We start from the raw sequence: 19,510 nt of genomic DNA on the forward strand, positions 1-19,510 counted from the left end.
ATTTGATTCTGTCAACAGATTTTAAGTTAGAAATTTATTCTAATTTACAGAGGATGAGGCAGAGACCTGGTGACATTATGTGTTCCATAGACACATAGCTAGGTATTTGTGGAGCTGGGATTTGAACACATGGTTTCTCTGATTCTAACCCTGAGAATACTCTCCATTATACCACATTTCCTCTCTAGATATAGATTAGTTATGGATGTTGTAGAGAAGTGCATTCATATTCAGTATACCCACTAATACTTTTTATAAGAGAAAAATTAGGAAGAAATTAATCAGCAGTACATAAACTAACTTCTCTATGATTTATAAAACATTCTTGTAGGAGTAAGCATTGAAGGAATTTTCTAAGTTTAATTAATTTCTGTGTCTTTAATTTAGTTTTTTATTTTTTAATACTTATTTATAATTTTCTTGCTTTTGTAGAGAAAGGAATTGAAAAGCAAAGGAGAAGATGGGCATTTAAAGCTTAATGTGTTTGATATATACTTCTAACATTCTTAAGATGATAGAACTGGCTAGAGAGGTTAAAATTTACTATAACCCTCTTGAGTTATTAAGATCAGGACGGGTAAAGTTATTTTCTTCAAGTTACATGGCTAGTAAGTGGCAGATTTAGGACTAGAACTCAGGTTTACCTGTGTTCTGAGCAGTCTAGTGCTGTTTATATTGTACATAGATTCTTAAATTTTATTTTTTCCTTCTCTTTTTTTATTTGTGAAGTTTCTCTCTTGCTTCCCTTGTAGGAAAATGCCCTATCACGTGTCCAAGATATTTGGAAGGACTGGGAAAAGGGAAAGGAAACAAATAGCAGTTTTTCCGAGGAGTCTGTGTCTCAGATTGCCTAGGAAAGAAGAGTTTGGGTTAGGAATTGACTATACTCCCTACCAAGGTGGAAAAACTATTTTAATTGTATCAATAACTAGCCCCTCTAACTGCCCTTGTAATCTGAAATTCACTAAATTGCTATTTTATTAAAATTATTAGGCCTGCCCCAAACTTTATTTGTATCTCTAGATTACATGAACAGTTAGACTATCTACTAATCATTTATATATTCATTGAACACATATTTATTGAGTGGTTACTATTTATTAAGCAGTGTATTAGATATTAGAGACATGAAGGTGAAAATGCATATACTAGCATAAGAGAAGGAGCATTTTCATCTGTTTAGAGGAGTTAAGTAGACTTAGCCAAGGAAGCAACACTGAATTTAGACTTAAAAAAAATGAGTAGAAGATTGCTCAGTGAATGAAACAGGAGGAGGTTTCAAGCAGAGGGAATACTGAGATTTGGGAAATTGAGGGCGAGGGTGTGAGTGGGAGGCAGAGGTTGGATGGACAGTACAAACAGTTTGTGAGGCAAGAACATGCATTCCATTCTGGGATGTGTTTATTTATAAAACACTTATTAAGTACTTGCAGCATATTAGGCCCTGTGTCTTCTGTTAGAGGTATTGTGGTGAACAAGATAAAATGAATCCTTGCCCAAATACACAGGTATTAAAGTCTGCAAGAGAATTCAAATAAGGAAAAAGTTATTTTATTGTGTGTTGACCCTTTATATTAAAAAAAAAGTACAAAGTGCTATTGGAGAAAGGGCATTGATTACATTTGATATGTCAAGGAAGTCATAGCTGAAAGGACATTTGAAAGATTAGTAGGACTAGTCAGGCAAGGAGGATCACATCATTATGAAGTGGCCCAGGTACTCCATTAGGCAGTGTGCACAAAGGCTCAAAGGTAAGAGAGAGCATGAACTGACTCAAGACTACATTAGAGTGTGTTAGGAGGGGTGTGATAAGGGATGAAGCTGGAGAGGCAAGCCGAGGTCAGACTACAATGGATCTTGTAGGTCATATTACTGAGTTTGGACTTTAATCCTAAAAATAATTGTGAGGCATTAGAAAAGTTTAAATAGAAGCGTATATTATCCCATTACGTTTGCACTTTAGAACTGTTACTCTGTATACAATTTTGAATGGGTTAAAATAGGAGCAGGACTGGAGTCAGGGAGATCAAAAAAGGGACCCTTGTGTCTTGAACCAGGATAAAGGTACTGGGGATGGATGGAAGTAAATTAGATAATAGATTACTTGATGATTTTACCTGTTGGAGGAAAGACTAGAGTTAAGGATGACCCCTAGGTTTCTGGCCTGAACAATTGAATAAATGCTGTGATAAAGAATAGTGAGAGAGATACTACAACAGAGAATGCCCAAGAAGCAGGATAGATAAGAATATAAATTATTCACTTTTGGGTACATTTCTTTGAGGTTCTTGTGTAGGTAAGTAGAGACATGGCTACTGGAAGTGTCTGAATCTTATGAGCAGGATCTAGGCTAAATATAATTTGTAACTAATCTATATATATGAAGTAGATGAGATTGCCTGATAATGTACAGAATTTGGAAAGTTTGTAAATTCTAAGCACATTCAAATGTTAATTTAATTTTTATTAGTAATTTATTAAAATATATTAATTAGTGCTGATGTACACTTAGGACTCCAAAATGGTACTGTTTTCTTTCTAAAAAATCAGTTGTATGTTTAGTCCCTGATCACCCAAAGCATATAAATATGTATTCAGTGTTCTCATTCATCATCTTTATGATTAGTAATTAGCAATGCAGATGTTCAATTATATTTTATACTTGAAGCATATGAATGGTAATTGTTGTCTTTATCATCAGCAAATAAATGTTTTATATAATTGATACTATTCCTAGGTAATGTGGCTTTTTTTTTAATTACAGCTTTTGATTGGCTTCGAATCTGGAATAGTAGTTTTATGGGACCTCAAATCAAAGAAAGCTGACTACAGATACACATATGATGAGGTAATAACATTATTTTTGCTAATAAAAGCTGTTGCTCTTTCTCTAATTCAGAGCGTCTTCTCTAAGAACTTAATTGGTGGTTTTAGTTTAGGCAACCTTTGTAATTGCAATAGCCTAATTTATTTTTTAATAATAGATAATATGTTCACATAATTCAAAAGATACAAAAGTCTCCTTGCCACCCCTGACATTTGGTCACCCATGGTTCCCTTACAGGTACCATATTACCAGTTTCTCATGAGTTCTTCCAGAGAGTCTATATATTTACAAACAAATTCATAAATATATTCTGTACTTTCTTTTATATAAATGATAATATACTGTAGAAATTAACAGTTTGATTTCTTTAAGATCCAAATTAGGGTCTATTGTTATTGATTAATAAGTCTTTTAAGTCTCTTTTAATCTGTAGACCTCTCCTCTCCTCGCTTCCCTTCTTTACCTTACTCCTCCTTTTTTGTCATTTATTTGTTGAAGATAGAGTCTCCCAAATGCTGAATTTTTCTGGCTGCATCCCCATTGTCTTTAACATCTCTTTTTGCCCTCAGATTTCCTATAAATTGAATAGTTTACTGAGGCTTGATAAAATTTAGGTTCATTTTTCATTTTTAGCAAGACTGCTTCATAGACAATGCTGATGCTCTTTTATCAGATAGAGCCTTTGTATGTGATGTTGGTAGCCAGTGTGCTCAAGGCCTAGATCTGTTAATGTATAGTGGTTATAAAATGGGGATATAATAATTCTATCATTGCTTTTCTGTTTATTAGCTAGGACACTTTTTTGCAAAAAGAAACATCCTCTTATCTTCTCTTTGGTTATAAAATAGTACAGTTCATATAGCAAAGGTAGGATAAATGCTTGATTCTTTCTGTTTGCTTCAGTATTCACTCCAAGGGTGGTTGTTCTCTAGAAGTTTTAGTGGTGACTAATTTATTCTCATATCTAGTTTCACTTTGTGCTTCATAATTTAAATATATTGGAGGTGCTTCAGTCCATTGAAGTTATTATCCTTATTGCTTTTCAAATTGTTCCCTCTTCAGTCAGTGAATTTCCTCCAGTTGATGCCTGAGTCCTTTGTTGATAACCATAAGTCTTTGCTTCTTTGCTATCTGGTATAATAAAATATACTTGTGAATTTTGACTAATCTTGTGTATTTCTAAACAAAAATTAGGATATTTCCCATGGAACTATGGCCTCTTTCATTGTGAAACGGTATCTGGAGACTGTAGTTTGGGTACCAATAGTGTTCATGGTTTGTGATTCAGTGAATAGGGCTATAGCTAGGAAATGTGTAAGTGGTTTTGCTTGCTTGTTTGTTTTTAAGATAAAATGCTTCATGTTTTCATATTGATGTTCTGAGTTGCTGAGACAGCAGACTGCATTGATTAACTATAGCAATACTTTGAATACTTTGTGGATGTTGGCGTATTATCTTTGTAAGTATGACTGAAAGGGAATTTCCTTTATTTTCATACTTTTTGTTGTTTTTTTGTTTAGTGAAAATCTTCAGATTCAATATATATATACATATGTGTGTGTGTGTGTGTGTGTATGTTTGTGTGTGTGTTTGTGTATGCGCATGTGTATAATAAAGAGTTCCTATCATTTCTCTGGAAGTTTTAGCCTGTAGATCTATTTTCTATGTTGAATTGAAAGCAGATTTTTATGACTGACTTTTTTAGTTTTGGTTTTTATAAATTTAGGTATTGATCTAGGTTTGAGCCACTGTGGAGTCACAGGAACTAGATTTAACTTCTTGTCTTAATGAAAATGGACAGAGTATATGAAACAACAGTTTTCAGCAGTTAGCAGGCAGGATAGAACAGGATTCCTTGGAAAGAGGCAACAAATGAGATGAGCTCTTCAATTGCCTTAGATGATGACTTGGAGAGTTTTTCCAGGTCTCAATACATGAAGAGGAAACCTAGGTGGAAGACCAGCCATCTTCCTGAGTTGAAGGGACAGAGTTGGGAATTGGGGAAGCAAAGGCATCTACATCTTATAAGGCAAGGTACCAGAGAGCAAAGAGCTATCTGGAAGGAGAATTTTAGAAGTCTGCAGAAAACTCCCTGCCCCAAGTCTTCAGTTGAACACTTAATTAGTCTTCAACTAATTGGGTTTGAGGCTTGGGAAAGATCCATTGAAAAGGAGTGGGTAGAACAATTCCCATAGCACACACAGGACTGGGATTTGTTCACAGTTCAGGGAGTGGAGAAACCTTTTAATACATAGGGCAGTAGGAAGAGCACTCAGAAAGGTATTGCCTCAGTAATGGAGACAAACTAGGCCAACACTAGAGGTAGCCTAATCCAGCCTAAGAAAGCTTAAAAGTAAACCTTGAAGGGACCAAACTATTTCCAAGTACATAACTACATCCCAGAAAAAACACTCAAAAACATTTAAAAGAAAATAACCCAATATAAATTTCACAATGTCTATCATCCAAGTAGAAATTTATGAGGATTAAAACCAAAAAAACAAAAATGCAGCCCATGATGAGGACAAAATGCAAATAAATAGAAACAGTCTCAGAAATGACAAAGATGATAGAGTTAGTATCAAGGACCTTAAAACAAATACTGAAATACTGTTACATATTCTTAAAACAAAGTCTCTGCATACTCAAGAAGGTAAATGAAAGCATGAACATGTAGGAGAATGAAATAGAAGACACACAAGTAGAATTTCTAGCAATGAAAAGTAAAATTTCTCAGATGACAAATACTCTGGATGGGATTACCAAAAGATTTGATACTGCAGAAAAAAAAGATTAATGAACTTGAGAAACTACTCAGTATAAAACACGGGAATAAAGGAAAAGAACATCAGTGATCTGTGGTACAACTTAGAGCAGACTACTATGTGTACTTTGAATCCCAGAAGGGAGAGGGTGGACAGAAAGTATATTTGAAAAAAAAAAATGACCAAAAGTTTTCCAAATTTGATTAAAACTATAAACCCAGAGATTTTAGAAGTTTATGGAACTCTAGGCAGAAAAATTATGAAGAAAACTACACAAAATTTTAGTTGCTTAAAACTAGTGATGAGAGAACAACCGGAGGAAAAATGAACATATTAAATACAGAACAGCAAAGGTAAAAATGATAGCAGATTTTTTCTTTAGAAATTTTCAAGCCAGAACACAGAACACCACCTTTACACTACTGAAAGGAAAAACTGTTAACCTAGATTTATACTCAGTGAAAATATCTTTTCAAAAACAAAGGCAAAATAAAGTCTTTTTTTTTTTTTTTTCCTTTTTGTCTTTTTTTGTGACCAGCAACGGGATCACAACCCTCGGTGTCGTGCCCGCACCGCTCTCAACCAGTGAGCGGACCGGTCTCTACAAAAATAAAATAAATAAAAGTCCTTCATTCAGAAGGCAAATGATAGGAGATGGAAATTTAGATCTACTTAAAAGAATGAGTGATACTAGAAATGGTAAATATGTGCATAAATGTAAAAGCCTTCTTATTTTTTAAATCTCTTTAAGTGATAATTATTCAAGCCAAATATAATAAAACTGTATTGTAGGGTTTATGACATATGTAGAATTAAAATATGGACAACAATAGCACAAAGGTGTGAAGACAGAAAACAGTTGTAAGATTATTATATTGTACATGAAGGCACAAGGGGTCTTTAAAAAGTCCATGGAAAATTCATATTATGAAAAAACTATGCATGGATTTCAAATTTTTTTGCTTGTTATGACATGTCTGCATGTTATGACTTGTTATGACGTATCTGAATGGGATCTACTTTGAGGCACTAAGAAGGATAAGACATCAGTTTGAAAAGAGCAACATGAATTCTGCTAAAATGGAAGCAAGAACAGGCATCGAACTTACAGTGAAGCTTGGATGGAAGAATGGTGAAATCATCCATGCTTTACAAAAAGTTTATGGCCCAAAGAAATCACCAGTTTACAAATGGATAACTCATTTTATGAAGGGAAGAGGCAACGTTAAAGGTGAAGCCCGCAGTTGCAGATCATTCACATCAATTTGAAAAAAAAAAATTAATCTTATTCATGCCCTAATGGAAAAGCACTGATGATTAAGTTGAAACAATAGCCAATACCATAGACATCTCAATTGGTTCAGCTTATACAATTCTGATTGAAAATTAAAGTTGAGCAAACTTTTCATGCGATGGATGCCAAAACTATTATGCTGAGATCAGCGGCAGACAACAGCAGAGATTTCAACGGAAATTTTAAACAAATGGGATCAAAATCCTGTAGCATTTCTCTTTAAAGAATTGTAATAGGAGATGAAACATGGTTTTACCAGTATGGTCCCAAAGACAAAGCACAATCAAAGCATGGCAACCAAGAGGTGGCAGTGGTCCAGTCAAAGCAAAAGCAGACCAGTCAAGAGCAAAGGTTATGGCAACAGTTTTTTGGGATGCTTCCAGGCATTTTGTTTGTTGACTTCTTGAACCACCAAAGAGCGATAGCATCCGCTGAGTATGAGAGTGTTTTGAGAAACAGAGCCAAAGCTTTAGCAGAAAACACCCAGGAAAGCTTCACCAGAGAGTTCTTCCCCACCACGACAGTGCTTCTGCTCATTCCTCTTATCAAACAATGGCAACTTAGCCAGAGTTTCAATGGGAAATCATTAGGCATTCACTTTATATTCCTGATTTGGCACCTTCTGACTTTTGTTTCCTAATCTTAAAAAATCCTTAAGCCCAGTTCCCATTATCAAATTCCTCTCAAACTCAAATCTGAAAAATTTGAGCAGTCCTGAAAGTAATTGTATGGTACAAAAGATGTTGACCATTCTATGAAATTCAACTTATGTTCAAAAGAAAAAAAATCTTTAAAGGGCACCCATTTTTCTTCAGTTAATAATGTAAAAAGGGCTACATTGACATGGTTAAATTCCCAGGACTCTCAGTTCTTTAGGGGTACACTAAACAGCTGGTATTATTGTTTACAAAATTGTCCTGAACTTGATAGAGATTATGTTGAAAAATAAAGTTTGTATTTTTACCTTTTAATTCCATTTTTCTATGAACTTTTTTTTTTTTCCTTTTTTTGTCTTTTTTCATGTCCGGCAACGGATCGCAACCCTCAGTGTCGCGCCCGCACCGGACTGGGACCGGCAACGGGATCGCAACCCTCGGTGTTGCTCCCACACCTCGCTCAGCCAGTGAGCGGGTCTATGAACTTTTTGAAATCCCTTCATATTATGTTAAAGTCGACTATGGTAAAATAAAAATATGTATTGTAAATCCTAAAGGAAACACCAAGGCAACAAAAGCATCAACTCAAAAATTGAAGCTGAAGAGGAAATAAAATGAAATTTTAAAAATATTCATTTCAAAGGAAAGCAGGAGACAAGGAAAAGGCAACAAAGGATAGGAGAAATAGCAAACAAATAGCAAGATGGTATATTTAACCCAGTTATAGCAATAATCATATCAATGGTTTAAATATCTCAATTAGAAGGTAGAGATTGTGAAATTGGTTAAAAATCAAGATCTAACTACATACTATTTATAAGAAACCCACTTTTTTTTTTTTCCTTTTTGTCATTTTTTACTGACCGGTAACGGGATCGCAACCCTCGGTGTCGTGCCCACACCAGGGACCAGCAACGAGATTGCAACCCTCGGTGTCGCGCCTGCACCGCGCTCAGCCAGTGAGCGGGAACCGGTCTCCACATGGGATCTGAACCCTCGGCGGGAGTGCCACCGCACTCCCAAGCAGCGCACTCTCCAGTGCGCCACCGGGCCAGCCCAGAAACCCACTTTTAAAGGCAGAGATGTGTTAGGAAAAAGATTCATGTAAAAAGTAATGTTAGCACTAATCAAAAGAAAGCTGTAATGGTTATATTATTAGCAAAGTAGATATCAGAGTGCTTCACCCAACAACAGCATACACATTCCTTTTAAGCAAAATGGCACATTCACCAAGACAAACCGTATTTACTTCCATATAATCAATGTCAATAAATTTTAAATGATTAAACCATGTAAAATATGTTCTTTTACTGTAGTAGAATTAAAAGATAAATGGAAAATCTGGAATATCTGCAGATAGTTGAAAGTGAGGCAACATATTTCTAAATAATCCATGGGTTAAATCAGAAAACAAGGGAAATTAGAATGTATTGTGAAATGAAAAAAAATTAAAATATGACATTGAGATCTATGGGATGTCACTAACGTATCCTTTATAGCATTAGATGCTTATATTAGAAAACAAAAATGGTGTTGAATTGGTGGCCTCAACTTCCACCACAAGAAGTTAGAAGAAAAAGAGCAAATTTAATCCAGACTAAGCTGAAGAACTGAAAATAATGAAGAGCAGAAATCAATGTAATAGATAACAGAAAAAAGTAGAGAAAATTGCTAAAATTAAAAGTTGGATTTTTGTGAAAATCAATAAAATTGATAAACATATAGCCAGAGTGATGAGAAAGAAAACTAAGACACAAATCACCCATATTAGGCATGAAAAAGAGGATAGTACACCAATTTCTGCAGAGATACTGAGGAACTAACGATATATGTCCAACTTTTGCCGATAAATTCAACAACCTAGATGAAATGGACTATTTCTTTGAAAGATGCTAAATTTCTTGAAAGTGCCAAAGCTTAATCTAGATGAAATATTTAACCTGAGTAATTCTCTAAGTACTAAAGAAATTGGATTTGCAATGAAAATGTTTCCCACTAAGAAAACTCCAGGCTTAGAATGCTCACTGGTAAATTTTACCAGATAATACCTGTTGTACCCAAACTCTTACCCAAAATAGAAAATTATGAGAAAAGAAAACACAGACCAATATTATTGATGAATAGAGATACATAAAACTATTAACAAATATTAATATACATAATGACTAAATATTGTATTTTAAATAACAGTATGGTAGATGTAATATTTCTAGCTTCTAATTTGACTCGTTCTAAAGTAAACTGAGTGAAAAGTTCTGGCTTTATTTTCATGAATTCATGCTATTTTACCATTGCTCTTGGTTCTTATTAAAATTTATTTTATTTGATTCCCAATGCAGTTTTTTCCAGGTGTATAATTTTATACATTCAAAAAATTTTATAGGTATAATTCTTCCTCTCTAGTGAGGGCTGAAAACTTAGGATTTTAACTAAGTACTACCCTCATCATCCTCCTACCCCCCAGTATATTCAATGGTATATTACTCTGGTCAAATTCATTTTTATTAAGTGGCACAAATGTATTAAATGGCCTTATGATATCAACTCACAAGACCTCTCATATATTTAAAGTTCTGGTTGATACAGCTTTAATTGTCATTTGGTCTCTTGGGAGTCATTTGCATGGGTGGGATTAATGGGAACAGAAATTCATCTTTGTGCCCTTGAGCTTTTGTTGCTTTTGTAACCATGGTTAGTACTTCTGTAACTGACAAACTCTGCTCTCTCCTGGTTATGTCTAAATGATAGACTTGAGCATACTTGGAGAGTTTTTTAAATATTTTATATGTATTTTTTAGATAGGCTATTTCATCTACATAAAATTTTATCTTGTTAGTGTACATTCCAGTTTTTAAGGCTATAACCAGTAATCAGTGGTGACAGAAATGAAATACGGTTTTATTGTACTTCAGTATTATTTTACAGTATTATTTTAAGTAAAATGCAGTATTATTTTAAGACAGTAAATTCTTATGAACTACTTTATTTTAATGGTTATTCTTTATTGTATGTCTAGGCTTATTTATCAGTGGCTTTTGTATTTTGGTTTCATGTTCATTTTATTTAGTAGATTGAGCAGCAATAGATAGAAATATTGGCAATAAAATGTAAAGAAAAAACTAGTTTATCCTTTGCTAGCTCTGTGAGTACATTTGTATCTCAAGACTGTTAGATGAATGGATAAAGAAAATGTGGTATATATACACTATAGAATACTATTTGGTCATGAAAAAGAATGAAATCTTGTCATTTGTGGCAATATGGATGAGCCCAGAAGACTCATATCTTGTACCATGAATTATTCAGGTTTGCTTCTAACTCACCTTGCTTCTGATTCTGAGCATGAGGCAGATTTGGTTAGTGAGATTTGCTCTTCCCACTTTGTTATATAAATTTCTCCTTTATTTTCTCAAGAAGACTAGAGGAAAAGTATAAATTGCATATTTTATAAATACATAATTTATATGTGGTAGATATTGTACACATGTGAGGGGATTTTAAAAAATTGTGGAAGAATGGAATTAAAAGATAAAAATAAAAAATGTGAACTTTATTTTTCAGTCAGAATTGTATAACCTGAGCCAATAGAGACGTATGATATTGGCTGTTGTTTCTGGTATTAATCATCAGTCCTCTTCCATTAGGGCACAAATGATTAATTTTTCTTTGGAAATTGAGGTGAATGGTCTGCGTTTTCAGGCTTCACCTTCTACATTGTCTCTTCCCTTCTTAAAATGAGTTATCCATTTGCAAACTGTTGATTTCTTGGGGCGTTGTCCCCGTAGACTTTTTGTAAATCATCAGTGATTTAACCATTCTTCTACCCAAGCTTCACGATAAATTTGATGCTTGTTCTTGCTTCCATTTTAGCAGAATTGTTGTTGCTCTGATAGAAGCTATATACAAACTGATGTCTTATCCTTCTTAGTGCTTCATAGTAGATCCTGTTCAGCCATGTTATAACAAGTTAGTAAAGTTTATTTTGGTGCAGAAAAATTTTGAAATCCACGTAGTTTTTTCATAATAGGAATTTTCCATGAACTTTTTAGAGACCCCTTATATACTTAATATACATGTATAGTATATTATATATTTATATAAAATACCCCTATATACTTAAATACTACATATGAGAGTACTTCAAAAAGTTCATGGGAAGATTTGTATTATTTTTTATTCTATTTTTACATGAACTTTGTGAGGTAATTTTGTACATACTTAGAAACAATTAGAAAAAAAATGACATCTTACATCAAATTTGATTTGTATTTAGAAAATTGCATACATAATAGAAACAAAACATAGTATGTGTTTGCATATAAATGTTCGTACTTGGTTCTTTTTTTGTGGGGGTTGTTTTCTGTTTGTTTCTGTAATCCAGAATAATTGTGAACCACTGGATCTTCTAATTAGACTGGATTTATTTTTGGAATGCCTAGGAATTTAATATTATCTTAAAAAATAAAAGGTACTTTTAAACAAAGATATTTTGTTTTCTTTAGCAAAAATGAAATATTGTTTCTCTCTGTATACTAATGTATAGTATATACTCATATTATGATAATATCAGAACATTTTAAGATTTTACTTAGAATTTTATTAGAGATACTTTGAATCAAAAATATTGTGTTAATTATTACATTTAGAAGTATAGCTGATTCTATCACAGTCATTTAATTTTTTCATTTGGTTATAATATTAAAATATAATATTTAGCCTGAATTTATAAGTATATGAAGAATTCAAATAAATGGATATTGAATGAGATGAAAATGTTGACTTTGTACATCGCAGAAATTTTGAGTGTCAGTCACATGGTTTTTGTGCTGTACTCTGCAGTTCTGACATTCCAGTAGGGCAGCTTTTAAAATTAATTGACCATTAAGAATGAAAAATGTGTCAACTGGAATTGAAAAGAAGTCATTCAAAGGGGACCTGGGAAAGCAATTAAAAATAATTTTTTTTGGTTGCAAAAAATTAAATAATATTAGAGCTAAACAACTGAGGGGTAACATACTGTAGTCAGATAAAATATTTTCCAGGTATTTTTTTTTTTTTTTTTTTAAGTGGCTCAAAAGTATAACATAAATTTCTGGTCAGAAGAGGGTCTCTCAGATTAAAAATTGTGTCAATAATTACTGTGAGAGTTGGGGAGCCTGTCTTGATGCTCAGCCCGAGGTATTTTTATTTCTTAATTCCAGATCTACATTTTATTTCTAAAGGTTTTAGTTAATTTAAAAAATTTGTTCTAATCTGTCAATGTAACTAGTTTTCCAAAGGGATATTGGTTGTCATATCTTGGTAATTTATGTTTCAGTATGTATTATTCTAAAAAATTTTAAGAATACATTTTGTTTTCCTGAACTTGTCTATAGTGCATATATCGCTATCATATCTTCCCTAATCCAGTTTAAGCAGTGAAATAAGTAAAAAGAGTTAAAACAGTGTTAGCATGAAACAAAATCTCATTTGTGTTGCAGGAGGACTAAATTATTATGGGAATGTAAAGTTAGTGTATTGACTTCTCATTGGTAAATATAAAAAATGACAATTAATTAAATAATTAAATGACGATTAATTACAGTAATACACTGCATAAGATCCTTTCAGTCAACAACCAACTGCATATAGGACAGTGGTCTCATAAGAGTGTAATGGCTATACCATTTAGCCTAGGTGTGTAGGAGGCTATACCAACTACGTTTGTATAAGTACACTCTGTGATCGCACAACAATGAAATTGCCTAACACATTTCTCAGAATGTATCTCTACCGTTGAGCTTTACATGCCTGTACAAAACCATTTACGAATAGCTTGATTTAAATAACTTTGAAAAATGGAATTCTTTGCCCTTCTTTTATAGGCTATCCACTCTGTTGCTTGGCATCATGAAGGAAAGCAATTTATTTGCAGTCATTCAGATGGCACATTGACTATATGGAATGTGAGGTCCCCTGCTAAACCTGTACAGACAATTACTCCACATGGTAAGAATGCATTGATTTTAAATGCTACCTAAATTGCAGTGGACCATAAACTGTTTTGAGTTTGCACTTGGATTCGTTTGTTTGGTTTTTGAGGCTAAGGATGAGTTTTCTTTCATTTTGAGGGAATTAAAAATATTTACACTTATAAAAATAATGTATAAAATAATAATAATAATAATAATAATAATAAATAGTAAATAATAAAAACTTTAATTAGACATATTAATAGTTGAGATTCTAAATTTGAACTTTGAGAAAACGAATGTTACATTACGTTCTGAATATCATTTCTTCACTAGTTCAAAAAGCAAATAATTTTGTGAGTAATATAGGATTTTATTTAAGTTTTTGTCATCTTAAGGCTATCAATTGCAAGTTGTTTTTTTTTTTTTTTTTTTTTTTTTTTTGTCTTTTTGTCTTTTCTCTTTTTTCCGTGTCCGGCAACGGATCGCAACCCTCAGTGTTGCCCCCGTACCGGACCGGCAACGGGATTGCAAGCCTCAGTGTTGCTCCCACGCCTCGCTCAGCCAGTGAGCGGGAGCCGGTCTGTATGTGGGATCCGAACCCTCGGACGGGAGCGCCGCCGCGCTTCCCAAGCGGCGCACCATCCAGTGCGCCACCGGGCCGGCCCCTACAAGTTGTTAATTTATATGTAACAGTGTACTTGGAATTCTGTAGAAGGTAATTTTATACTTTTAAGTATTGTCTTGGGAGTGCCCAAGATCACCCCAGGTTTGATGATTCACTAGGAAGATTTACAGGACTCAGCATATAGTAATATTTGCTTCTGTGATTTATTACAGCAAAGGAAGAAAAGCAAAATCGGCAAAGGGAAAAGGCATGTGGGGTGAAGTCTGGAGGAAACTAATCTCAAGCTTCCAGTAGTCTTCTCCCCCTGGCATTACACAGAACATGCCTAATTCCTCTAGCAATGAGTTGTTGCCACAAGTGCGAAATATTGTTTAACAGAGAAACTCACCTGAGCCTAGGTGCCAAGGGTTCTTATTGGGGTCAGTCATGTAAGGCACTCTCTGCTTTAGCATATACCAAAATTCCAGACTCCCAGAAGGAAAGCAAGTGTTCAGTATAAACCATATTCTTGATACAAACAGTTTAGTCCCAGTGAATAACCGTTATCAGTCAGAGAATGGTGAAAGCCAAGTTCCCAGTTACCAATCAAGGGCCAAACTTGCAGGCCATTCTTTCTAGGGATAGCAATCTCAGGCCTCCTGTGTTAACTCTTTTCTGCATAAGTAGTATTTACAAAACTTACAAAAATTTTTATTAGGGTGTTTATTAAAAATGGATTATGAAGGCCTTCTTTTGGTTTTGGAATTTGTATTTCTTTAATAATCTCCATTCTTCACCCCTACTTCATGAAAATCCTTCCTGACAAGTTTAGGGAAATAATATTAAAGGAACTATTCTATAAGTTTTTAGTATACTGAAGAGTACTTTTGTAGCTATTGCTAATATTTCATTTTTTGCTTTAAAATATGAATTCCCACTTTTTAAAAAATGGGTACATTCTGAATTACTGCAATGTAGAAATTAAAGAAGCAGTAAAATTAAAAACTAATTTAACTATCTATGGCAGTATGGGTTTTTAGGCTTGTTTTCTTGGAAGAATAACAATTCCTGAAACCACATATTATGATATACTTGTCCACTGCTTTGTGATAGTAGTCATCTTCTGAAAAAGCACTTATTTTAAATTTGCTGCAGGTATATTCATGACTGCATCTAGAAGATATCCCTTATGATAGTAGGTTCCAATTTTTCTTAATATATTTCCATTAGTGCCTACGTGCCTAATCTTGATGATGCTTCTGAAAATTCCCATAAATCTTAGGATCTCCCAACCTTACTGGAACCTGTGAATCCAGAAAACCAAAAAAGTAGCAGTAAGGGATGATTAGTTTAGAAACCTTTTATTTTAAACCCAGAAGAAAATGAAGTTTGTATCAAAGGTGGTATCAGTTTACATTTTGGAGCTTGAAGTTTACCTGTTTTTATCATTTTTTGTAAGAATATTACAAAAGGTAATTTTTTCCTTTGAGCCATTTGCAAGTTAGTTGTTGATGTGGTACCCAGTCACCCCCAAATATTTCCTTGTCTTTTTTGGGTTTTTTTGTTTTTTTACAATCGAGGACATTTTCCTATATCACTAAGTTTTTTGCCTTATCAAGAATCTATATGTGAATTAGAATTGGTTGTCATGTTTCTTCAGTCTCCTCCACACTAGAACAGTTGCTGAGCCTTTTCTTGACTTTTATATCTCATAAATTATAAATATTGTAGGTCAGTTATTTTGTACAGTGTACCTCAATGTGGTTTTGTCTGATTTTCTTCATGATTACATTCAGGTTACATATTTTCAGCAGGAATATCCCAAAAATATTGATCTATTCTTTTTGCATCCCCTCAAGTGGAACTAATTTTTTATTTGTCCCATTTTGGTAATATCTTATACCTGACTCCTTGATTAAGATTCTGTCTGCTTGATCTCCCCATTTATTAAAGCCATTATTTTCCCCTTGAAATTATAGGTATTTTTGATTTGTTTTTATAGTCAATAAGTATTTTGATTTGAAGGAGGGTCTCTGAGACTCTAAACATATTGTTCCTCATCAACTTTTACCCTCAAGTAAAAAAAAATCTACTGATATTTCTTGCCTAAATTAATTATTACTGTGATGGTTGCCAAATGATGATTTTCTATTTATTCTTGATTCTTTTTTAATACTAAAAACTTAGGTCCTTGAGAGCAGACTGTAGGAAGAAGTAGTAATCAGTTTCTGTAGTACTTGTGGTGTCTTAGCAGAAAATGTTCACTACTTAAAATTGTTTTTAAACAAATAAGACATATATTATGAGATTTAATGTGTTTTCTCAAAATTAGAATCTAAATGAAATGTAAATAAAATGGCTTTTTTTCTGTGGCAAGTGTTAAGAAGTAGAATATTTGTTGCAAATTATAGTAGTCTAAATGCAGATGGTCAGAATTTCATTTAATATTATTTCATTTTATTTTATGTAAAATAGGTCATGTATTTATATAAATAATTCACACTTAGAAAATCTGAGTTATTTTCAAGGGCAGTAATGTTTTGTACTTATTACCTAGCCAACTGCTAATGGTAGGGAACCTACCAAAGCTAAATATCTGTTGACAGCTGAGTTTAGTGGCAAAGTGAGGTGCATTTTTATACATTAAAGTAAAAAATATGTCTTGCATCCCATAACAAAGTATCATCTATTCCATAGATAGCATGTTTGTGGTATATCATTTTTGGTATATTAATCTTCTGTTTTGATGGATTGAAACGTAGTTATTTTTTTCTCATTACTTTCTTCTATTGTGGTGTCTTGCTCTTAACTTATAGCCAGACAGTTAAGGTAAATTACCTTTAATGTACCAGACTTTTAAATTTTGTATGTTTTGTTTTTTTTCTTATTTAAGCCCATCTGATGGTTGTTCAAGTATCTCAGTCTTGAAAAACATTTACAGATTTGCTTAGATAGCCAGGAACTGATTGTACTTTAAGACTCCTACCAATACTTTACCGTGGTGTTAGGCATTTTAATGTTTAGAGTTAAAAACAGGTAAAGATATCCTTGAAGAATCTATTTGGAAGACATAATTTTATATCAGCCTAGCATGGATTTTGAAACCAGAAGGTTTGTGGTGAAGCCCTAGTTCCACAGTTTCTGGCTGTGTAATCATTGGGAAGTCAGTTAACATTTCTGAACCTTAGTATTCTCATCTATAAACAGACATAATCTAATCTTCTCATGTGTTGTTGTGAGGATTATATTTATTTGTTCATCCAACAAATATTTATTGGTTCTACTATGTGATAGGCACTGTTCTAGGCCAGGGATCAAATAAGCAAAATATAAGTGAAAGTACCTGAAAATTATATATGCTATACATATGTGATTCTAGGAAATATAAATCCAGAAATTGTTATTTACTTGATAGGATAGATTAAAGTAGTGTCCTCCAAAATATATTTCACCAATACTAACTCTTCATGTTGGTGAGTTGTTTGGTGGAAACAGTATGTCCATAGCCATAAAAGTTTTGTAAATGCTGAATTAAAGTTCAACATTTTTCTTCACTACCAAATTCAAGAGGTGATTTTTGACTAGCTAAAATGAACAAATAATGATCACTTTAATCTTGTTCTTATGAATATCAAAGAAAATTTTCCTGACAATCAGATATCCTGGAATCTAATTCCCTTAGAATCTAATTCTAACTTTACTATATGTGAAATACTTCATGGAAATAATTTCTATTCTCTGGGATTTAGCTTCATTATACATAAAATGGTGGGATTGAACAAGACGATTTTTAAGGTAGAAATTTTTGTGAATATGTAGAAATTGAGCAGGATTTGATTCTATATATTGACTCTGCAAAGTCATTTCATCTGGGTGAACTATAGAATCTATATTTCTGTATGATAAGTCTAGGGGTGAGCTCTGCTTCTTTCTTTTGGCCTGTTTTTTCTCTATTATGGCAGATAGGCTTTAGTTGTTTAAGAGAGAATAATCTTGATAGCCTGGCATGGTTCACATTCTTACCCTGAAGCAATCATCTTGATTGTTGGCCAAGATAAGGACAGTGGGATATATGATGCATTGTTCAAGGCCCAAAACTCACCTGGTAATCCCCAGTGTGGTAGTTTTACTGATGGTTGGCAACTGGCCTGATTTGACAAGACTGGCTTGATTTGCTGTGCCAGGTCCCCACACTATCTCCCCTGTAGCCATGGGATGGGGGAGATTTTCTGTGACTGTCAGCTTCATCAGAATCAGATGACTCCTTAAGAAAATGGAGATTATAGACAGTCAAAATCAATAGACATCCACTATAGGAAAGGACATTTTTAATTTAGTTTCTGGAGCTTATTCATCAGTACAATCAATCCACTTATCATGGAGTAAACCAAGATTCAGGAACTTTTATTCTATTAATAGCCACTGAAGGAAAAATAAAATCAAAGTTCACATAAGTAAAAGTCAACTTAATATTGTATATTAAGGATGAGACATACAAAGGATTTTATTAATCTACTTTTAAGATTCACTGAAGCATAAAACATTCAATAAATAATAAAAACTATACCTCAATTCTTTATACAATTCATTACAAAGTTTTCCCCAGTTTATATATTTGAAAGGACTTAACCAGATTCCACAGAGCATACTTAAATACGTCTTGTTTTAAGGCAAAGGATATGATGCATCAGGAGAGAGAGTGTAGCCAAGCAATCTGAAACACCTCACAGCAAGCTCCCCATAGGCATTTATTTTATACACAAGGATTGTGCTGATTTCTAGGTCCAGCCACCAAGATCTGGCTTCTAAGGAGCTCAAAGAGAATCTCTCAGGGAGGCCCTTTAAATGGTCAAGACAGTCTTGTCAAACCAACCATCATAAAATTACTTCTCTGGGGGTAACCAGGGAGGTTTTGTGCCTGGAACAACGCATCATAAATCCCACTGTCCTTATCTTGGCCAACAGTCAAAACCCAGATATTCAGGCATTCTCAGCTGTAAATCAATTCTATCTCCACATTCATTAAGGAAGGAGCCTACCCCTTCCCCTCATTTCAGACTAGTATTATAACATTAACCATGGGGGTCTCCAATTTGTCATATTATTTTCTAGAACATCACTGTCTAATAGAAATGTAGGATGAGCTGCATGTGTAATTTAAATTTTACCACTAACCATATTAAAGATAGTAAAAAGAAACAAGGAAAATTAATTTTAATAATAAATATTCTTTAACTCCAAATATGCAAAATATTATCATTTCATCATGTAATCAACATACAAAATTGAGATATTTTACTTTTTTGTACTAAGTCTTTGAAATTTAGTGTGTATTTTATTCCTGCAGCACATCTCAATGTGGACTAGCCACATTTTAAATCCCTAAAAACCATATGCAACTAGCAGCTAC

General features: G+C 33.5%; 1 protein-coding gene across 2 annotated transcripts in view; it reads left to right on the plus strand.

Moving 5' to 3' along the window:
- Window positions 1-19,510, plus strand: part of STXBP5 (syntaxin binding protein 5 (tomosyn)) — a 185,207-nt gene that overhangs the window by 53,008 nt on the left and 112,689 nt on the right. For both annotated transcript variants that reach the window (XM_008574988.1, XM_008574989.1), the window contains exons 7-8: window positions 2,765-2,848; window positions 13,407-13,530. In XM_008574988.1, the coding sequence (XP_008573210.1) occupies window positions 2,765-2,848; window positions 13,407-13,530 (208 nt within the window). The remainder of the gene's footprint in view (window positions 1-2,764; window positions 2,849-13,406; window positions 13,531-19,510) is intronic.

Source organism: Galeopterus variegatus, unplaced genomic scaffold, assembly GCF_000696425.1.
Source record: "Galeopterus variegatus unplaced genomic scaffold, G_variegatus-3.0.2 Scaffold1126, whole genome shotgun sequence".
Taxonomy (NCBI): Eukaryota; Metazoa; Chordata; class Mammalia; order Dermoptera; family Cynocephalidae; genus Galeopterus; species Galeopterus variegatus.